The sequence below is a fragment of the Euleptes europaea genome, chromosome 4, assembly GCF_029931775.1.
Source record: "Euleptes europaea isolate rEulEur1 chromosome 4, rEulEur1.hap1, whole genome shotgun sequence".
Lineage (NCBI taxonomy): Eukaryota > Metazoa > Chordata > Lepidosauria > Squamata > Sphaerodactylidae > Euleptes > Euleptes europaea.
In genome coordinates, this window is record NC_079315.1 from 110,726,777 (window position 1) to 110,748,037 (window position 21,261).

At 47.2% G+C, this 21,261-nt stretch overlaps 1 protein-coding gene across 1 annotated transcript in view; it reads left to right on the top strand.

Moving 5' to 3' along the window:
* The window catches only part of MBD2 (methyl-CpG binding domain protein 2), a 58,840-nt gene extending 37,796 nt beyond the window's left edge, over positions 1-21,044 (top strand). The window contains exons 4-7 of the mRNA XM_056848151.1: positions 7,127-7,217; positions 10,712-10,889; positions 20,013-20,157; positions 20,861-21,044. Coding sequence (XP_056704129.1) covers positions 7,127-7,217; positions 10,712-10,889; positions 20,013-20,142 — 399 coding nt within the window. The 3' untranslated portion in view covers positions 20,143-20,157; positions 20,861-21,044. The remainder of the gene's footprint in view (positions 1-7,126; positions 7,218-10,711; positions 10,890-20,012; positions 20,158-20,860) is intronic.
* The last annotated feature ends 217 nt before the right edge of the window (positions 21,045-21,261 follow it).

Genomic DNA, 21,261 nt, shown 5'->3' on the forward strand with positions numbered 1-21,261 from the left:
AGAGAAGAAGAACAAGAGTTGGTTTTTATATGCTGACTTACTCTACCAATTAAGAAAGGACCAAACTGGCTTTTTGAACCAGCTGGAATTTTTTGGATCAGTCTCAAGGGCAGCCCTACATAGAGCAAGTTACAGTAATCTAGCCTGGAGGTGACCATCGCATGTATAACTGAAGCTATGTTGGGGCGGGAGAGATAAGGCACCCTGATATCCTTTGTCTATTGCTCTCAGCCATGAGAAGAATGTTGTCACAGATCGGAATATCTGAACTAGCCCAAATGCTTAAAAAAACAAACAAAAACCTTTGCTTAAAACAAACAAACAAAACTCAGGACCCCACTCTACTGCACACCTTACAGTGGTGCACAAGGAACTTTCAGAGTTCAACACATAGTTAAATTGTGGAACTCCCTGCCCCAGGATTTGGTGTTGGCTGCCAACTTGGAAGGCTTTAAGAGAGGAGTGGACATGTTCATGGAGGAGAGGACTATCCATGGCTACTAGTAAAAATGGATGCTAGTCATGATGCATACCTATTCTCTTCAGGATCAGAAGAGCATGCCTATTATATTAGGTGCTTTGGAACACAGGCAGGATGATGCTGCTGCAGTTATCTTGTTTGTGGGCTTCCTAGAGGCCCCTGGTTGCCCACTGTGTGAACTGACTGCTGGACTTGATGGGCCTTGGTCTGATCCAGCAGGGCTTTCCTTATGTTCTTAGAGAAGTCTCCATGCGCCATAAGAATGCGTTGCTGTTGCTGACTGTCATGCTAGGAAACCAGCCCCAACTGTTTGCTAATGGAATCCACCATTGAGATTTAGCACTGATGGAGGGAAAGCAGGCATTAAATAATTGAGTTGCCCTCCAATATGTGTAAACAGAGAACGAAGCCACCTGACCCAAGTGGTCACTGTCATGGTTCCCTGTCTCAAAATTAATCTTAATTGGACATCAAAATATTAATGGCCTGTGTGGGAAGCACTGAAATTAAGCAATTGCGTGATGTGCAAAGCTCATCCATCACATCATCAACCCAAGCGTTCTCTGCAGGGATCGCCTAGCTTGGCTGACATAATTGTAACCTAAATTGATTTAAAAACCAGCTCAGGGCGAGCGTTGACGAGGTCCTTGCAGTAACGATGTGAAGGAAAGCAACCAGGCCATTTAGGTTCTATTAAATTCGGCTTAAATAATGTTAAAAATTTACTGCCGTCTCGTGACAAACTGTTGGGGGGGGGGTAGCACATTTCTTTTTCATGAGCAGCTGCTATGTTGGGGATGTCTTGACTCTCAAGGAAGGAACATGATTCAGGGTGATTTGATTAGATGCCGTAGTCCTCTTTGCTTGCAGATCTTTATGCGGTTGGTCGCTGTTGGTGTTTTTGAGGACTCATAACGCTAGGGGTGTAAGAATATCTCCTTTTTCCTTTTTGTATTTTCTGGTTCTGTGAACCTTTTCCTTTTGTCCATTGTCATTACTGCTGGTTCCCTGTTTGTTCCCTTTGTTTACACAAGATGCGATTACTGCAAAAACGAGTGTCCATTTAAATGGCCACATTTCTATCAGATTTCATTGGTACGGCTGGATGCTGGTGGGGAGACAACTGCAGTTTCGTCTTGAGTGGGGAGAGAACCCATGTCAGAGACCTCAGGTGCTTTTTTAAAAAAAGCACAATGGTAAGAAGAAGAGTTTGTTTTTATATCCCAATTTTTCTCTACCATTGAGGAGTCTCAAAGCAGCTTACAATCACCTTCCCTTCCTCTCCCCACAACAGACACCTTGTGAGGTAGATGGGTCTGAGAGAGCAGAGAGAACTGTGACTAGCCCAAGGTCATCCATCAGGCTTCATGTGAAACAGTGGGGAATCAAACCTGGTTCTGCAGATCAGAGTCCAATACTCCTAACCATGCACCATGTTGACAACAAACCTTGGTAGCATGCTGACTTAACATGCTAGGTAGAGCAGCAGGTCAGAGTCCAAAGTCAGGTTACCTTTGTCATTTCTCTAGGGTGAGCTACCTCTTCTTTAGGACACCGGTAGCAAAATCAGAGCCACAATTAAAGAGTTCTATTGTTCCATGAAGTAGGATTAGCGTAGTATGCTCCTTGGGTCCTTTATGTGTCCTTTAGAAATGTTGCACTTAAAGTGATCATAGAATCATAGAGTTGGAAGGCTCATAGAGGCCATCTAGTCCAACCCCCTCTCAATGCAGGATCAGCCTAGAGCATCCCTGACAAGTGTTTGTCCAGCCACTGCTTGAAGACTGCCAGAGAGGGGGAGCTCACCACCTCCCTAGGCAGCCCATTCCACAGCTGAACTACACTCAGTATAAACATTTTTCCCTCACTAATATCTAGCTGGTACCTTTCCACCGATAATTTAAACCCATATTTTGAACCCATAATTTAAATTGATGTGTGTGGGTGATAGCAATGCCTAGACTGGTTTTGTTCTGTGTTTCCACCACAGGGTGGATTTTTAAAAAGTACCTTAATGTTTTAAAATATTGTCGAAGGCTTTCACGGTCAGAGTTCATTGGTTCTTGTAGGTTATCCGGGCTGTGTAACCGTGGTCTTGGAATTTTCTTTCCTGACGTTTCGCCAGCAACTGTGGCAGGCATCTTCAGAGTAGTAACACTGAAGGACAGTGTCTCTCAGTGTCAAGGGTGTAGAAAGAGTAATATATAGTGGCTGAACATGGCTGAACATGGACTGACACAAACAGGACACAGGGTCTTATTCCAAGACACTGAAAGACTGGACAGTTCTACCAACTATTTTGTCAGATTGCACAGAGAAGCCATTGAAATTCACAAACATCAGCACAACTTTAACAGAAAAGAGGAGAGTTTAAGAATGAATAAGGCTTGGCTTCCTGCCCTGAAAAACCTCCAGACAAAGACAACATTCAACAATAGCCATACAGATTAGTTTTGGATTACACACATTAACAGATCACTTCAGGATACAATGGTTCCATATTAACATACCATATCCTCATTAGCACATTATCTTGATACTTACAGGACAATACTTTTGCAGAACAATACTCAGCTCAAACCCAACCCCTTTCTGACTATATATTACTCTTTCTACACCCTTGACACTGAGAGACACTGTCCTTCAGTGTTACTACTCTGAAGATGCCTGCCACAGTTGCTGGCGAAACGTCAGGAAAGAAAATTCCAAGACCACGGTTACACAGCCCGGATAACCTACAAGAACCAATGAACCTTAATGTTTTGTTTTTTAAAGGGATTCCAATTCAGCGACAATTTTTTCCCCCCAAAAAGTAACTTGGTTTACAACAAAATCTAAACTTAGTGCAAACATATCCTTTCTTACAATCAAGCTCTTCTTTGTAAATGATGAACTCTGGGGAAAAAAGCTTTGTCATCCTTGAGCACAATAGTTCATGCTGATAGTTCAGGCCTTCAACTTGCGGCTTGGCGCTGGGGGGGTCAGAAACGGACCGTTCTCTGCAGGTTTCGGCCACTGATGTATCTGGGTGAAGTTTTACTGCTTTTTTAATGCCTAAGAACTACTTGATCTCTGTAGTTGAGTCGCTGTTCTCATTATAAACGTTTCTCATTTGACCTCCTGTTGGAGCTTCATGACCCCTCTTAGTAGAAATGAAGTTTTGACCAGTCATTGCTGCTCATCCCTTTCTTTTGGTTGAGATTCTTTGTGGGGCGCAGGGTAGCAATATGAAACGGGTGAAGAAACACACTAAACTGGGAATGAACCTTGACATGGCCGCTGGACATAAAGGAGAGCCTATTTAAGGTCATGATAATTATTACCTAAAAAAGAACAGTGGTGGTGGTGGAAAGTGCTATCAAGTCGCAGCCAACCTATGGCGACCCCTTAAGGTTTTCAAGGCAAGAGGTGTTCACAGGTGGTTTAAGACCATAAGAAAGGCCATGATAGATCAGACCGTGGTCCATCAAGTCCAGCAGTCTGTTCACACAGTGGCCAACCAGGTGCCTCTAGGAAGCCCACAAACAAGACGACTGCAGCAGCAGCATCTTGCCAGTGTGGTGTAGTGGTTAAGAGTGGCGGATTCTAATCTGGAGAACCGGGTTTGATTTCCCACTCCTCTACACGAGCAGCGGACTCTAACATGGTGAATCGGGTTGGTTTCCCCATTCCTACACATAAAGCCAGATTGGTAGGGTTGCCAGATCCCTCATAAACTAGACTAATGTTTGCTCAACCAATCATAAGAACATAAGGAAGGCCCTGCTGGATCAGACCAAGGTCCTCAAGTCCAGCAGTCTGTTCACACAGTGGCCAACCAGGGGCCTCTAGGAAGCCCCCAAACAAGACGACTGCAGCAGCGCCATCCTGCCTGTGTTCCACCGCACCCAATATATTCGGCATGCTCCTCTGATCCTGGAGATAATAGGTATGCATCATGACTAGTATCCATTTTTACTTGTTTGCCATTTCCTGCCTCTCAGTGCAATCTTAAGGAGAGTTACTCCCATCTAAGCCCATTCGTTTCAATAGGCTTAGACTGAAGTAACTCTGCATAGGATTGTGCTGTCTGTGTCGCAACCTTGGGCTTCCTTGGTGGTCTCCCTTCGAAGTACTAACCAGGGCTGACCCTGCTTAGCTTCTGAGATCTGACAAGATCTCAGTACATCTTATCGTTTTCCAAAACAGTAAGCTACCTATTTTAGCACCAAGTACTAGTCCAGTAGCACCTTAAAGATTAAAGATTTCTGGTAGGATATGAGCTTTCGTGGGTCACAGCTCACTTCTTCAGATACAGCTAGAATGCGACTCCATCTATGCTTAAGTAGAGAACAGAGGGGGTTCTGGTTAGCTGTTGATCTAACGGGCTGTGCGGATTTCACACACACACTGTGTCAGAATTCGAAAGGTGCCAGCAGGCACGAAAAGACTGGGGATCCACAGTATATAGTTTGTGTGAATGTCTGAACTCTGGTTCCAACTTTGTACTGTCTGCTAAAAAAAACACCAGGTTTCCAGTTGCACATCAGATATGGTTGTAAGAGATTAAACTTTTCTCTAGCCCTTTTCAGACGTTTGGTTCTCAGTGAGTTTTTTTTAAAAAATGGGCCCAACTCACTGATTGAACCCCGAGAAACACCAGAGCTCTTCACTGAGTCCCATATGAAGGGAAAGAAATTGTGTTATTGGGTAGAAGAAGAAGAGTTGGTTTTTAGATGGCGACTTTCTCTACCACTTAAGGGAGACTCAAACCGGCTTACAATCACCTTCCCTTCCCCTCCCCACAACAGGCACCCTGGGAGGTAGGTGGGTCTGAGAGAGCTGTGACTAGCCCAAGGTCACCCAGCTGGCTTTGTGGGGAGGAGTGGGGAAACAAATCCAGTTCACCAGATTAGCCCCCGCCGCTCATGTGGAGGAGTGGGGAATCAAACCCGGTTCTCCAGATCAGAGTCCACTGCTCCAAACCACCGCTCTTAACCGCTACACCACGCTGGCTCTCTTGGTAGCCTGAATTAATGCTTGCTCTAGGAGATGTTTCCATTTAAGAGCTCCCATTAAGGGCCTAACTATATGTTAGGTTTCAAGTCTGTGGGGACTTGTAGTCAGACGTTTGCATGAGTTCCCCACTGGCAACTTGGTTGTGAAGGGTGCAGGACCCTGATTCTGGTCAGGACTGTGGCGTGTGGGGAGGTGAAGGGGCTTCTGCCTCCCCTCTTGCACCAACCCGAAATGGGGGCAGCACATGTACTAGGGCTGCCAGTCTCCAGGCGGTGGCTGGGGATCTCCCAGAATTACAACTGGTTTCCGGGTTACAGAGGTAAATCCCCCTGGAGAAAATGGCTGCTTTGGAAGGCGGCCTGTATGGCATTAAACACCACTGAGGGTTCTCCCCTCCCCAAACCCTGGCCTTCCCAGGCTCCACCCCCAAAATCTCCAGGAATTTCCCAACCCAGAGGTGGCAACCCTAACATATACAGATGCGCTACATGTAGAATTGCTAAGGTTGCCAGGTCCCTCTTTGCCACCGGCGGGAGGTTTTTGGGGCGGAGCCTGAGGAGGGTGGGGTTTGGGTAGGGGAGGGACTTCAATGGCATAGAGCCCAATTGCCAAAGCGGGCATTTTCTCCAGGGGAACTGATCTCTGTCGGCTAGAGATCAGTTGTAATAGCAGATCTCCAGCTAGTACCTGGAGGTTGGCAACCCTAAGAGTTGCCAATGGGGCAAATAGCACCCCTGGTGTGGTATGGGGGGATCAGAGCTGAAGTTCCATCTTCTGACGTTTCACATGCCCTGTGCATTTGAGAGTAGTGTTCCCAGAATGGAACTTGTTGCTGACATCTGATTAGAAGTTCCCATGCAGTAAGTTAGGGCCTGGAGATCTCCCAGGGTTACAACTGATCCCCAGACGACAGAGATGATGAAGAAGAAGAGTTGGTTTTTATATGCCGACTTTCTCTACCACTTAAGGGAGACTCAAACCGCCTTACAATCACCTTCCCCTCCCCTCCCCACAACAGACACCCTGTGAGGTAGGTGGGGCTGAGAGAGCTGTGACTAGCCCAAGGCCACCCAGTTGGCTTTATGTGTGGGAGCGGGGAAACATACCCAGTTCACCAGATCAGCTTCTGCCGCTCATGTTGGGGAGTGGGGAATCAAACCCGGTTCTCCCGATCAGAGTCCACTGCTCTTAACCACTACACCACGCTGGCTCTATTCCCCTGGAGAAAATGGTCGCTTTGGAGGGACGAATCTATGGCATCACTCCCTGCAGAGGTCCCTCCCATCCCCAAACCCTGCCCTTCCCAGGCTCTGCCCTCAAATCTCCAGGGATTTCCCAACCTGGAGTTGGCAGCCCTACCATGGAAGATGAGCATAAAGCATAACTTGGTACTAAGTCTTTAGCAGCAAGAGTTCCAGTAAGAATCAGCATTGAGTAAGGTCAACCCATTCTCCAACCTCCCCCAGGATGCTTCAGAGCATAAATTCTAATCCTGTGCCGATCATATATTACTCAAAAGCTTCTGTATACCCGCAAGTGGCCCACTGACGTTGCAGATGGTTACACTTAATGCTGAGAACAAAATATTCAGTCTTCCCTGCAGCGCTTTGCCATTTTGATATTAATCGGGGCCTTTCGATCTTTCAGCTATTCTGGGAGAAGCGGCTGCAAGGCTTAAGCGCGTCAGATGTGAGCGAGCAGATCATAAAATCCATGGAGCTGCCGAAAGGCCTTCAAGGTACTCTTTGCCTCAGTGATGTTTTATGCACTCTGACAAACTGGCGGCTTTTGAACCAGGGTCCGTAGAAACTGGGGCACTTTGCTAGAATCCTTGTTGTTCGACCGCTTACAGCTTCACGTGGGAATGATTTCCCCATCTCCTGTCATTCTCACCCTTTGGTGATTAGGAGATGATGGACAACTCGGACGGGGCCTGAGCTGCTGGCTAAGGCCAGGTTGAGTCCATGAGGTATGGCCTGGACCCAAATCTTTCATATGGGAGAAAGCAACTATGTGGGCTGACAAGAAGAAGAAGAGTAGAAGAGCTGGTTTTTATACCCCGATTTTCTCTGCCTTTAAGGAATCTCAAAGCAGTTTACAATCACATAAGAAAGGCCATGCTGGATCAGACCAAGGTCCATCAAGCCCAGCAGTCTGTTCACACAGTGGCCAACCAGGTGCCTCTAGGAAGCCCACAGATAAGACAACTGCAGCAGCATTGTCCTGCCTGTGTTCCACGGCACCTAATATAATAGGCATGCTCCTGGAGAGAATAGGTATACATCATGACTAGTATTCATTTTGACTAGTAGCCATGGATAATGCTATCCTCCATGAACATGTCCACTCCCCTCTTCAAGCCTTCCAAGTTGGCAGCCATCACCACATCCTGGGGCAGGGAGTTCCCCAATTTAACTATGCGTTGTGTGAAGAAATACTTCCTTTTATCTGTTTTGAATCTCTCACCCTGCAGCTTCAGCAGATGACCCCGCGTTCAAGTATTATGAGATTATGAGGTGCTTTGGAACACAGGCAGGATGGTGCTGCTGTAGTCGTCTTGCTTGTGGGCTTCCTAGAGGCCCCTGGTTGGCCACTGTGTGAATAGACTGCTGGACTTGATAGGCCTTGGTCTGATCCACCATGGTTTTTCTTATGTTCTTATGACACTTTCCCTTTCCCTCCCCACAACAGACACCTTGTGAGGTAGGTGCGAGAGCTCGGAGTGAACTGTGACTAGACCAAGGTCACCCAGCAGGCTTCATGTGGAGGAGTGGGGAAACCAACCCGGTTCACCAGATTAGAGTCAACCGCTCTTAACCACAACAGCCACGCCGGCTCTCTCAAGATCCCTCGAACCAGCCTACTTCATGTCTGCGAGTCATCGCTACAGTTCTCGCATGTCTTTAAAGATCATTTGATAACCAATCTTTAAAATTGCCTTGCTGGGAAATATAAAATGGTCCGCCTCATTCAGCGTTTATTGGCCCATCAGTAGCCTTTAAGGGGCTAACAAAGAGGGCGAGGGTGGAATGTATAATTCAGTGTCGTGTAGTGGTTGGAGTGTTAGACTAGATCAGGGCCCCCCAACCTTTTTGAACCTGCGGGCAGATTTTGGAATTCTACACAGCAAGGTGGGCGCAGCAACAAAATGGCTGCCGCAGTATGTCTGCCAAATGGGACCTGCTCAGGTCTGGGAACTGAGTCTTCAGCGTCATTTCCAGACATACCTTTTACCCAAGGTATCATCATTGGCTCCATCATCAACCAAAAGGGAGATTGCTGCAGCCAAGAAATCAGAAGGAGATTGAGACTGGGAAGGGCAGCCATGAAGGAGCTAGAAAAGATGCTGAAGTGTCAGGATGTGTCACTGGCCACCAAGATCAAGTTAATTCATGCCATCGTATTCCCCATTACTATGTATGGGTGTGAAAGCTGGACAATGAAGAAAGCCGATAGGAAGAAAGTAGACTCCTTTGAAATGCGGTGTTGGAGGAGAGGGTTACGGATACCCTGGACTGCCAAAAAAAAAACACAAGTCAGTGGGTTCTAGATCAAATCAAGCCTGAACTGACCCTAGAAGTTAAAATGACTGAACTGAGGCTATCGTATTTTGGTCACATCATGAGAAGACAAGAGTCACTGGAAAAGACCATCATGCTAGGAAAAGTTGAGGGCATCAGGAAAAGAGGAAGACCCAACAAGAGCTGGATTGACTCAATAAAGCAGGGGTGGGGAACCTTTTTCCTGCCAAGGGCCATTTGCCCATTTATAACATCATCCAGGGGCCATACCAGGTGTAGATATCCCGGTAGGGGGGGAGAGGCTAGGGTTGCCAGGTCTCCGGCTACCACCTGGAGGTTGGCAACCCCAGGGGAGGCCACGCAGAGAAGGCCTGCAGGGCTCCCCCGGTCCTCCCCCCCCTCCCAGGCAGAAGGGCAGCCAGTGGTGGGCCCGAGCAAACGAGGCGCCAGGGAGGTGCAGCCCGCGGTCGATTGGCAAGGGAAGAAGGAAGGAAAGCAGAGAAAGAGGAAAAGAGAGAGGGAGAAAGAAATGGAAAGAGGGGGAGAAAGAAAAGGATGGAGGGAGACAGACAAAGAAAGAGACAGAAAGAGAGGAAGAGAGAAAAGCCTTCCCCACCCACACACACCTGCCGGCCCCATGTGACCTGGCCCCAGGCTCCATGCCCTCCCCACCCTCGAGACCACAAAAGGCCCCCTGAAGCCTGATCGGCTCCTGCGCGCATGCTCTGCCGCCGGGAGCCGCGGGCTTCTTCCCCCCCCCCTCGCTGCTCAACAGTCGACAGGCAGCAAGAGGGGCTTACAGTGTGCCCCGGCGTTCCTGCACGCTGGGGCTATAGGGGGCAACCTTGGGGGAAGCGTCCCTCCCCCTCCTCTCGCCAACCAACAGCCATCAGTCAGCGAGAGGAGGTCCAAAGGGCGCCGCAGCACCCCTGCAAGCCTTGGCCCCAGGAGCACCCTCAGGGAGGGCCGCCCTATGCTGCGCCTCCGCGGCGGGGCCCCAGAGCTCCCCAGGGCCACAAAAAATGTCCTCGGGGGCCACATACGGCCTGAGGTTCCCCATCCCTGCAATAAAGGAAGGCACAGCCCTCAATTTGCAAGCCCTGAGCAAGGCTGTCAAAGATAGGACATTTTGGAGGACTTTCATTCATAGGGTCGCCATGAGTTGGAAGCGACTTGATGGCACTTCACACACACACACTTCTTTTGGCCAAAGTCCACATTTGCCCTGTGGATTTCGTAACATGCAAATCATCCCTCAATCTAACTTACCTCTCAGGGATATTTGGATAAATTTTTTTGGGGGGTGGGGGAACCATGTAAGCCATCTTGAGCTCCTTTGAGAAAGAACAGAATAAAAAACCAATTCCATTGGCCGTTAATCGTCACAGCCAAGTACGTCACAGCCAAGTACCTTCCTTAGCTGGAAATTATTGTTCTTGACTACTGCTGGCAGATGACAGAGCCCCATGGCACCTTGTCTCATAGCCTCTGCCTTCTGCTCTACCGTACGACTTGGCTCACTTGCTGGAGCCGTCTGAGAGGGTTTCGGGCACACATCGAAAACTGCCTCTTAGTTTGTTTTCAGGGCTGCTGAGAAAATTAGGGACGGAGCGTCCTGTCTTTGGACTCTGAAATCAGACAAGCCGTCCGTCATTATCTGACTCCGCAGCGTGCCATATTTTAACGGGCGAGTGTTGCGTTCCTATTTTAGGAGTCGGCCCAGGAAACAACGATGACACCCTCTTATCAGCCGTTGCCAGCGCCCTGCATACCAGTTCTGCCCCCATCACAGGACAGCTTTCCGCTGCCGTTGAAAAGAACCCCGCCGTCTGGCTTAATACGTCCCAGCCTCTATGCAAAGCCTTCATTGTTACAGATGAAGACATTAGGTAAGTCTCTTTTTCAGCAAAAGAGGGGCTGAAAAATGCACGGTGTGCATTCTCTGGGGTGGAACAGGTTTTTGTTTTTTGTTTAATTTAGTTAGGAAGTATACCTTGCTCACATTGGGTACTTCCTGCCTTTTACTCCCATGTGGTCTAAGATGGTTGCCAAAGCTCCCCTCCCCCAAGTTTATTCTTCATGATTCCACTGCTCTTATTTTATTGATTTATTTAAAACATTTATCAGCCACCTTTCTACCTAACAGAACTCAAGGCATAAGGTGGTTTTTGCTTCAGCGTGGTGCCAGCGTGGAGTCAGCGTGGTGTAGTGGTTAAGAGCGGTGGTTTGGAGCAGTGGTGCCAAGCAGATACTCTACAAACTGAGCCACAGCCCCCTCCCCATTCTCGAGGCTGTGCATTAAGCTCTTCCTCACAACAAGTAGATTAGTCTGAGAGAGATTGATCTACTTCATAGGATGGTTGTGAGGAAGAGCTTAATGCACTTTGTTCTTCGGAGGAAAGGTAAGGCACCGACATAATGTAAACATTTTTGTTCCCAATCATCAGCTCAGTGAATCTGAGTCATCGGCGTTTGTAAATGATTGAAGGGAACTAACAATTGCTTTTACTTTCTGAGATGTCCCTTCACCTACCTCCAGGTGCCAACCTATACCATATAGGCTGGCACATGGAAGTAGGTGAAGGGGCATTTCAGAAAGTAAAAGCGATTGTTAGTTTCCTTCAATCATTTACAAACGCCGATGACTCAGATTTTTCAGGATACCAAGGCAGACCACACATCCCTCTATTCAGCATGGACCTCTCTGACTGGTAGCATTTTTTTCCGGTCCCCTCCTTATCTTGCTACCATTTTTTTTTATCCCAGCTTTCCTCCCAAGATCACAGGGCAACATACATGGTCCTTCTGGGTTAACCTCACAACAACGCTGCGAGGTAGGTTCGGCTGAGAGAGGGTGACGTGCCCAAGGTGACCCAATAAACTAAGTGGGGTTTGGAACCAGGGTCTCCCAAGTGCTAGTCCATGACTCTTAACCACTATACCACCCTGGCAGACAGGTTTTCCAGACTTGCCAAAGTGAGGGTCTCTAGGTCAATGAATCAGAGAAGGAGGAGAAGGAGGAGGATGGTTTTTAAATGCTGATTTTCTCAACCTTGAAGGAGTCTCAAAGCGGATTACAATCTCCTTCCCTTCCTTTCCCCACAACAGACACCTTGTGAGATAGGTGGGGCTGAGAGAGTTCAGATAGAACTGTGACTGGCCCAAGGTCACCCAGCAGGCTTCATGTGGAGGAGTGGGGAAACCATTCCTGTTCTCCAGATTAGAGTCTGCAGCTCATGTGGAGGAGTGGGGAATCAAACCCAGTTCTCCAGATTAGAGTCTGCAGCTCATGTGGAGGAGAGGGAGAATCAAACCCGGTTCTCCAGATTAGAGTCCACCGCTCATGTGGAGGAGTGGGGAATCAAACCCTGTTCTCCAGATTAGAGTCTGCCTTTCATGTGGAGGAGTGGGGAAACCAACCCGGTTCACCAGATTAGAGTCCACCCCTCTTAACCACTACACCTTCCTGACACAAGGGTGACCTTGTGACCATCTTCATGCACAGAATGTACTTTTGGATGATGAGGGGAGGCTGTAGCTCAGTGGAAGAAGCTCTGCTTTGCACACAGAAGGTCCCAGGTTAACCCCCAGCATCTCCACTTAAAAGGACCAGGCAGTTGGTGATGTGAAAAACCTCTGCCCAAGAAGGTGGAGAGCCGCTGCCAGTCTAAGTAGACAATACTGACCTTGATGCACCAATGGTCTGCTTCATGAGTAAGTTCCCTAGTTCAAGCTGGAGACAGAGGGGTGAATAAGGTACTAGGTTACACCGGGATGTTCCCCTGTTATTCTGGCCAAACAGATTTGAAGTTTGAGGTGGTGGTAGGGGGGCTGCTTCAAACCCACTTCAACCAGAAGTGCATATGTGAAAGAAATAAAGCAACCTTGTCTCTATCGACCATTCTTCAACTCTCTTCGGAAGTATTTTCGGTCTCTTGCTTTACCGGGTTAGCAAACTGTCAAAGTTGCTTACTTTTGGGGAGCAAAACGTTTTGGAGGCACAAAGAGGCTGCAGGCATCCTGACTTCCAGCTGTTCTCTCGTATCTCTCCGGCTGGCTTGCCAGATGTTTCTTGACCCCAATTTGCACAATAATCACCAGTCCAGACTGGAAATGGCTGCAGATGACCCTAGCCAGGAATTGTGCTCTAATTCCTGCCTAGGTTTCTCGACGCTTCTGCAATCACGTTTTTTTTTATATGCCTGCAAGAGTAAATTCAGCGCCATATTACACAAAGAGGTGTGTATCTGAGATGGTTATTTCCAGTATCAGGCTCAGGAAATTCCAGTTGGTTTAGTCTGTGCATTACAGGAAAGACTTCCCCCTAGTTCTTGCCAAGGGCAGCAAAATGGAGTCTGTGTCATCCTACTTCAGGCTGCAGGCAAGGGCTCATACAGCTGAATGCTCCTTCTATATGCTCCCTCCATGTAGAAAACCAGAGTGACAGGGAGAAGTTTTTCCCTGAGATGCTAATTTTCAATGTGGAAATTTTTTTTCCTGAAGGAGTTAGTATTCAGTTGCGAGACCTCACTTCTAATCTGAAGTCTCTGGCGGCCCTGCAATCTTTTTTCTTATTTTCTCTCAACTTGGCCAGGAGGTGGGTATCTCCCTCGCCTTTCAGCCTAGGAAGTCCGCTGTTTTTTATTTGAGCTCCAAATTCAGTCACACCCTATCTCCGTTACTTCTCAGTACTTACACCATACAGAGGGGCCACGTTTCCACCACTCAGGAAAGCCCCCAAAGCCATTTTGTTTTATTTACTTTGTTTATACCCTGCTTTGAGAGCCAGCATGGTGTGGTTAAGAATAGTGGACTCTAATCTGGAGAACCGGGTCTGATTCCCCACTCCTACACATGTAGCCGGCTGGGTGACCTTGGGCTGGTCAACAGTTCTCTTAGAGCTGTCTCAGCCCCACCTACCTCACAGAGTGTCTGTTGTGGGGAGGGAAGATGATTGTAAGACAGTTTGAATCTTCTTAAAGTGATAAAGAAAGTCAGCATATAAAAACCAACTTTTCTTCCTTCAAGGCAAGTGGGTTATAGAGGTGGTTTGCCATTGCCTTCCTCTGTGTTGCGCCCCTGGACTTCCTTGCTGGTCTCCCATCCAAAAGCTGACCAGGACCGACCCTGCTTAGCTTCTGAGGCTAACCTGGGCCATCCAGGTTAGGGCACCAGTACGGATTCCATTCCCAAAATCTTTTTTAAAATTTTTTTCAAGTGCGCACCCTTAGTGGTTGATGCTCGCCTTGTCTTTAAATGGGGCAAATCTGGAGAAATGCCACAGCTCCCCACCCAGCGTGCAGCCTGAAGTGATACAGTCCCAGAACAACTTTATCACATGATGTGCTCTTTCCGTAGACCAAGCCTCTCCAGTTTTATCTCTCTCTCCGCAACAGCTCTTACAAACCATTTGCTTAATCCGAGTAAAGGGAGAGAGCTCGCCTAAACATAATTTTAACGATGTAGGTAAAAGTTTGGTTGAATATTGAACAGGCTTAGAACTGTTTGAACTTGACAGAAAGAGACAGGAAGGCGGCTTTTGATGTCGTAAATCCCCAAATCCTCCTCTTTCCTGTTGAAAGTTATTTTGGCAATAATGGGCTGCAGCATCTTTTAAAGTTCAGCGCTAAGCATTTTTTCAGCTTCACTATGTCCTGTGCAATATAATGGCAGCATAAAAAGTTAACACAGCATGGTTTTTTCTCCCTTTATTATTTCTGCCTCCAGCGGGAGTGAGAGAACTCATAAAAAATCCAGCGTTATGTGCTGGGATGGTTGGGATGCCCCGCTCTCACCAGCAGAGGACACTCTGGATCCACAATTCTCTGTCACTCTGCATGGAAGCCAAATACTAACTAATCAGAAAAAAAGGATATTTTAAGGTTTCATTGCTTTGGCAAATCACCTCTGCCCCTCCTGGTCATTCTTATCATCTCTGTCTCTGTCTCTCTCTCTCTCTCTCTCTGTCATCATATGGCATTGCACAGGCAGGAACCTCTTTTTAAATTGTTTTATGTAAAGGGAGTACAGAAAGGAAAAAAGGAGGAAGGGGGAAAAATTAAGTAAAACAAGTTTCATCTTCCGAGCCTTAACATAATATAAATTTTAGCAGGAAAAAAGAGAAATATTGCCGGACATTCTTTCCTTAATCTTGCAGATTCTAAAGGTAAAGATCCCCTGTGCAAGCACCGGGTCATTCCTGACCCATGGGGTGACGTCACATCCCGACGTTTCCAAGGCAGACTTTCTTTGTGGGGTGGTTTGCCAGTGCCTTCCCCAGTCATCTCCCCTTTACCCCCAGCAAGCTGGGTCCTCATTTCACCGACCTCGGAAGGATGGAAGGCTGAGTCAACCTTGAGCCGGCTACCTTGCAGATTCCAGCATTTTACAATTCACTAAAAAAGAAGAAGGGTCTATTCCGTCTCTTAAACCTCTAGAGAAAATCTTATATCTTAACTCCCCTCAATTGTCTTGAACATACATACCATTAATCTATCGCTTCAGTATCTCTTCGTTAATTGCTTTCTGCATAATTAAATATTTAATTGCCACCAAAATAATAATAATAAAAAGCCACTGTTGATTCAGTTGCCCGTCATCGTGGTTCTGTTCCTTCAGAGCTGCCCCCTCAAATTAGCATAAGAAACCAAACTGAACACTTTTAACGAGAAAGTTATTTACTTCAAGCCCAGAGTTCTTATTTAATCTGCCATACTGCGTTTCCCTTTAAATGCAGTTCCTTTGAGCGCAAGTCGACCATCACGATTTTATGGTCTGGAGCCTCTTTCTGGTGCAGTTCTGTGAGGGAGGATCGCATCGAGCCCCATTTAAGAGAGGGGAAACGTCTCCGCTATTTTCCAGGGGGATCCATATTTCGACTGTCCTTCATTTTGAAGCACACCCTGGGTATTTCTACTCTGTTTGGCCTCCTAAAATACGAGAGCTGAGAGACACCCACTGAAGTGGATGGGCGGTCCAGAAAGAAAACACTTCTTCGTGCAGAGCCTAAGTAACTTGTGGAACTAGCTGCCGCAGGATGTAGCAATGGCTACTATCTCAGACGGCTTTAGAAGGGAACTATACAAATTCAGCCTGACCTAGATAGGATGTAAATGGCCACTTGGTTAATCACAAATGAAAGAATCCCGCTACAGGGCTGGCCGGGGCTGGTGACATATCTCAAAAAATACACTACAGCCAATTGCAAAGCAGCGTTGTCGGGGAAGGGGGAAGGGACTCGGACACTCTGCATTTCGCTGACCATACTCATCCGACTGGGCCTGATCCTGTTGCGCAAGAAATCTGCTATTGAGCTTTTAAGCTCCCCACATACACGCCAAAAGATGATCTGGAAACTCATAAAACAATCTTAGAGAGCCAGTGTGGTGTAGTGGTTCAGAGTGGCAGACTCCAATCTGGAGAACCGGGTTCGATTCCCCGCTTCTCCACATGAAGCCTGCTGGGCGACCTTGGGCCAGTCACAGTTCTCTCTGAACTCTCTCAGACCACACATGGCAGGCAATGGCAAACCACCTCCAAACGTCTCTTGTCTTGAAAACCGTTTGGGGTCGTCATAAGAAGCAGAAGAAGAGATGGTTGTTATAGCCTGCTTGTAAAAATACCTCTAAGGAGTCTCGAAGCAGCTTACAATTGCTTTCCCTTCCTCTCCCCACAACAGGCACCTTGTGAGGTAGGTGAGAGAGTTCAGAGACAACTGTGACTAGCCCAAGGTCACCCAGCCAGCTTCATGCGGAGGAGCGGGGAAACCAACCCTGTTCACCAGATTAGAAGATTAGAGTCCGCCACTTATGTGGAGAAGTGGGGAATCAAACCCAGTTCTCCAGATATGAGCTTGCTGCTCTAAAGAGAGTCAGGGTGGTGTAGTGGTTAAGAGCAGTGGTTTGGAGTGGTTGACTCTGATCTGGAGACCCGGGTTTCATTCCCCACTCCTCCACATGAGCAACGGACTCTAATCTGGTGAACTGGGTTGGTTTCCCCACTCCTACACATGAAGCCAGCTGGGTGACTTTGGGCTAGTCACAGCTTTTTTAGAGCTCTCAGCCCCACCTACCTCACAGGGTGTCTGCTGAGGGGAGGGGAAGGTGATTGTAAGCCAGTTTGAGTCTCCCTTAAGTGGTAGAGAAAGTCGGCATATAAAAACCAACTCCTTTTCTTCTTCTTCTTCTTCTTCTTCTTCTTCTTCTTCTTCTTCTCCTCCTCCTCCTCCTCCTCCTCCTCCTCCTCCTCCTCCTCCTTCTCCTCCTCCTCCTCCTCCTCCTTCTCCTCCTCCTCCTCCCATGACATGATGGCAAAACACATACACACAAAACAATCTTCTCCTCCCATCCTTTGGGCACTCAGTATATCGAGGTGCCTCTCTTTGCATTTCCCTGACATTGCCTACCTTCTGCTTAACAATAAGTCTCGTTCGTCACCACTGACATTTCCTCCCCACCTTTCTGAGCACCGCTAACGTCTGACCCGGTGCAGTGTTCTGCATGCAAAGTTGAAGTAAAATCTCTGTAAACAGGTCCGTGAGCCATCTTTATTTTTTAGCAATCGGCTTTCACTTGGGTGCATTCACAACCTTGGCACAAGCTCAGCTCGAGAGCTTGGGAAATAAACCGGTCACTCGGCAGCTCCTGAGCCAGGATGCAGCTGCAGTAGCTTTCGAGGCATTATCTGCCCCGAAGCCTTTAAGATGCTTGACATTTTAAAAGACCATTCAGGGGGCTTATTTCTGAGCATTGGAGAGTCTTATGTGCTGGCGCAGGCAGGAGCCAGGCAGCAGGGGAGAAAGTTTGGGCCCAGTCAGTGGCATGTCGTACGGGTTTGCGCAGTGCCACAGGATCTTGGCTACCGTGAGCGTGGCATGTTCGAGCCGTGGTGGGGGCGGGAGAGGCAGGCCATTTTATTTAGGAAGAAGGGGAGAACATTGTAAGCCTCTTCAAATCCCCTTTGGGGAGAAGAGGGGAGTATAAATAAGTATAAGCAAATAAAGCTGGAAGTATTAAGTATAAGCAAATAAAGCTGGAACGTGTCCAGAGGAGGGCAACAAAGTTGGTGAGGGGTCTGGAGACTGTCCTATGAGGAAAGGTTGAAGGAGTTGGGTATGTTTAGCCTGAAGAGGAGAAGACTGAGAGGGGATATGATAACCATCTTTAAGTACTTGAAGGGCTGTCATATAGAGGAGGGTGCCGAGTTGTTTTCTGTTGCCCCAGAAGGTCGGACCAGAACCAGCGGGTTGAAATTAAATCAAAGGAGTTTCCGTCTAGACATTAGGAAGAATTTTCTAACAGCTAGAGCGATTCCTCAGTGGAACAGTCTTCCTCAGGAGGTGGTAAGCGCTCCTTCCCTGGAGGTTTTTAAGCAGAGGCTATATGGCCATCTGTCAGCAGTGCTGATTCTATGACCTTAGGCAGATTATGAGAGGGGGGGCACCTTGGCCATCTTCTGGGCATGAAGTATGGGTCACTGGGTGGGGGGGATAGTTTGGAATTTCCTGCATTGTGCAGGGGGTTGGACTAGATGACCCTGGCAGACCCTTCCAACTCTATGATTCTGTGAAATCTTAATAGGGGATCCCTATTGCTTTTCCAGGCCGGCAGGGACCCCTGTGTACCGGAAATAGAGTGCCATCTGTGTTTAATTTAGAGATTGCTTGGTTTTAACTGGGGTAGTTTTTATTTTATTTTAAAGTGTTCTGTTGATGTTAGCTGCCCTGAGCCCGGCTTCAGCCAGGAGGAAGGGCGAAATATAAGTCTAAAAAATAAATGAATAAATAAGTGCCCTGGCCTAGATGGCGTTCACAATGCTTTTCTATGGAGAAATTGGACCCCCTGTCCCAAACTTTACCAAACTTCGGGGCTCATGCAAGGAGTGTCTCTTGCAGGTACCCTGAAAATTCGGTAATCCTACCTCTAAAAATCCCCCCAAAGAGCTTCGAAAAAAACTCCCATAGGCTAAAATGGACTCAAATATTTTCGGGATAACCTTAAAAAAGCCTGAATACTCATTTACCAGTATGGGTACTCAGCTTATTTCAGGTTTCCTGAAAAAAATTTGGGTCCAATAAACTCGATCCTGAAATTTACTGAATTTTTCTTTTTCTTTTCTTTTCTTTTTTGTACAGCCCTATTTGCTACAGCAGGAAGTGTGGGTTTTAATTTCTAATTCCAACATGTGTTTCATGAGGTGGAAAGTCATTCCTCCTGAATGTTTGGGTGTTATTGGATTTGAAACTGGACTGCTCTTGGGTCAAAGTGAACTGAAAATTACACATGCCAACGAACACATAGTTAAATTGTGGATCTACCTGCCCCAGGATGTGGTGATGGCTGCCAACTTGGAAGGCTTTAAGAGGGGAGTGGACATGTTCATGGAGGAGAGGGCTATTCATGGCTACTAGTTAAAATGGATACTAGTCATGATGCATAAGTATTCTCTCCAGGATCAGAGGAGCATGCCCATTATATTAGGTGCTGTGGTGGACAATGCTGCTGCAGTTGTCTTGTTTGTGGGCTTCCTAGAGGCACCTGGTTGGCCACTGTGTGAACAGCCTGCTGGACTTGATGAACCTTGGTCTGATCCAGCATGGCTGTTCTTATGTTCTTAACACATGTAAATGTGAAGTATCCCAGACACCTGCATGCTGGTACAATTTTGAAGCCCCTGCTTGTTTGCTTTTCCTCTGACCGTACTGTGGAGACTTTTGGCCTGCCATTTGCATTAGCCAAATCTTGGTGGTGGTGGTGGCAAGTACTGGCAGTTCCCAGACGACTTATGGCAGTCGCGTAGAGTATTGAAGAAAAGAGACAAACAGAGGTGGTTTGCCATTACCTGCCTCAAGACCCTAGACTCGCTTGGTGGTCTCCCATCCAAGGACTAACCAGGGCGAACCCTGCTTAGCTACTGAGATCCAACAAGTTTGGGCTAGCCAGGGCCATCCAGGTCAGGGCTGCCAAATCTTAACTCGTAAACTTTCAAATATGGATTTTTGAATGATTCCCCAGGAAACAAGAGGAACGAGTGCAACAGGTGCGCAAAAAGCTCGAGGAGGCCCTGATGGCGGATATCCTGTCACGAGCTGCAGATGCTGCTAATTTAGAGGAGGTCGAGATGGACCACGAAGAAGAAGCATAAGAAACCAAGAATCAGGTATGGTCCAGGCTCCAAAGTTTCAACATGACAAAGACATATTTCCCTTCGTTACAAGAAGAAGAAGAGTTGTTTTTTACATGCCGACTTTCTCTACCTTTTTAAAAAGAATCAAACTGGTGTATAATCTCCTTCCCTTCCTCTCCCCACAACAGACACCTTGTAAGGTAGGTGGGGCTGAGCTAATTCAGAAAGAACTGTGACTAGCCCAAGGTTACCCAGCAGGTTTCCTTCACACAGTTACTTCTCTTTGGGCTTTTGGTTTTTTGGTGGTGGTTGCACATGTAAGAGTGGTGGACTCTGACCTGGAGAACCAGGTTTGATTCCCCACTCCTCCACATGAGCGGCAGATGCTAATCTGGTGAACTGGGTTGGTTTCCCCACTCCTACACATGAAGCCAGCTGGGTGACCTTTGGGCTAGTCACAGCTCTCTTAAAGCTCTCTCAGCCCCACCTACCTCACAGGGTGTCTGTTGTGGGGAGGGGAAGGGAAGGTGATTGTAAGCCGGTTTGATTCTGCCTTAAGTGGTAAAGAAAGTCGGCATATAAAAAGCAATCCTCCTCCTCCTCCTCCTTCTCTGCTCCTCCTCTTCCTCTTCTTCCTCCTCTTCCTCTTTTTCCTTCTTCAAATAAAAATGTATATTTTTAGTTCCTAAGACCCAAAAACACAACAAAAAAACCTCTCTCACCCTTTACCCCACAGGTACTTAAACAGAATTATCCCTGGAGGAAATTCCTGGAATCTGGTGCGATTTTTTTTGATGTTCCCAATTGGTTCCCCGTTGATAAGAAGAGGACTCATGCACATTATATAGCTTTCTAATAGCATTAAAAACCAAGGCCTTTTTTTGGCTCGTATTTTTTTGATGTATATATCTTCTTCAAAAGAGAAAAGGAAAACCGAAACTTTATTTTGTGTCTTACGACTTTAAAAAGTCTCTCTTTTTTGGATAATGTCAAACAATTTCCTAAAAAAACCAATGTGGCGTTTTTTGATGCCAAATTGCAGTCCTACTGGAACTTTATGGCTAGCACTAAATTTTTTTTTTGGGGGGGGCTGTTTTGTTTGTTTTCTTTTGTGTATGTACGTGTGAATGGGTGCTT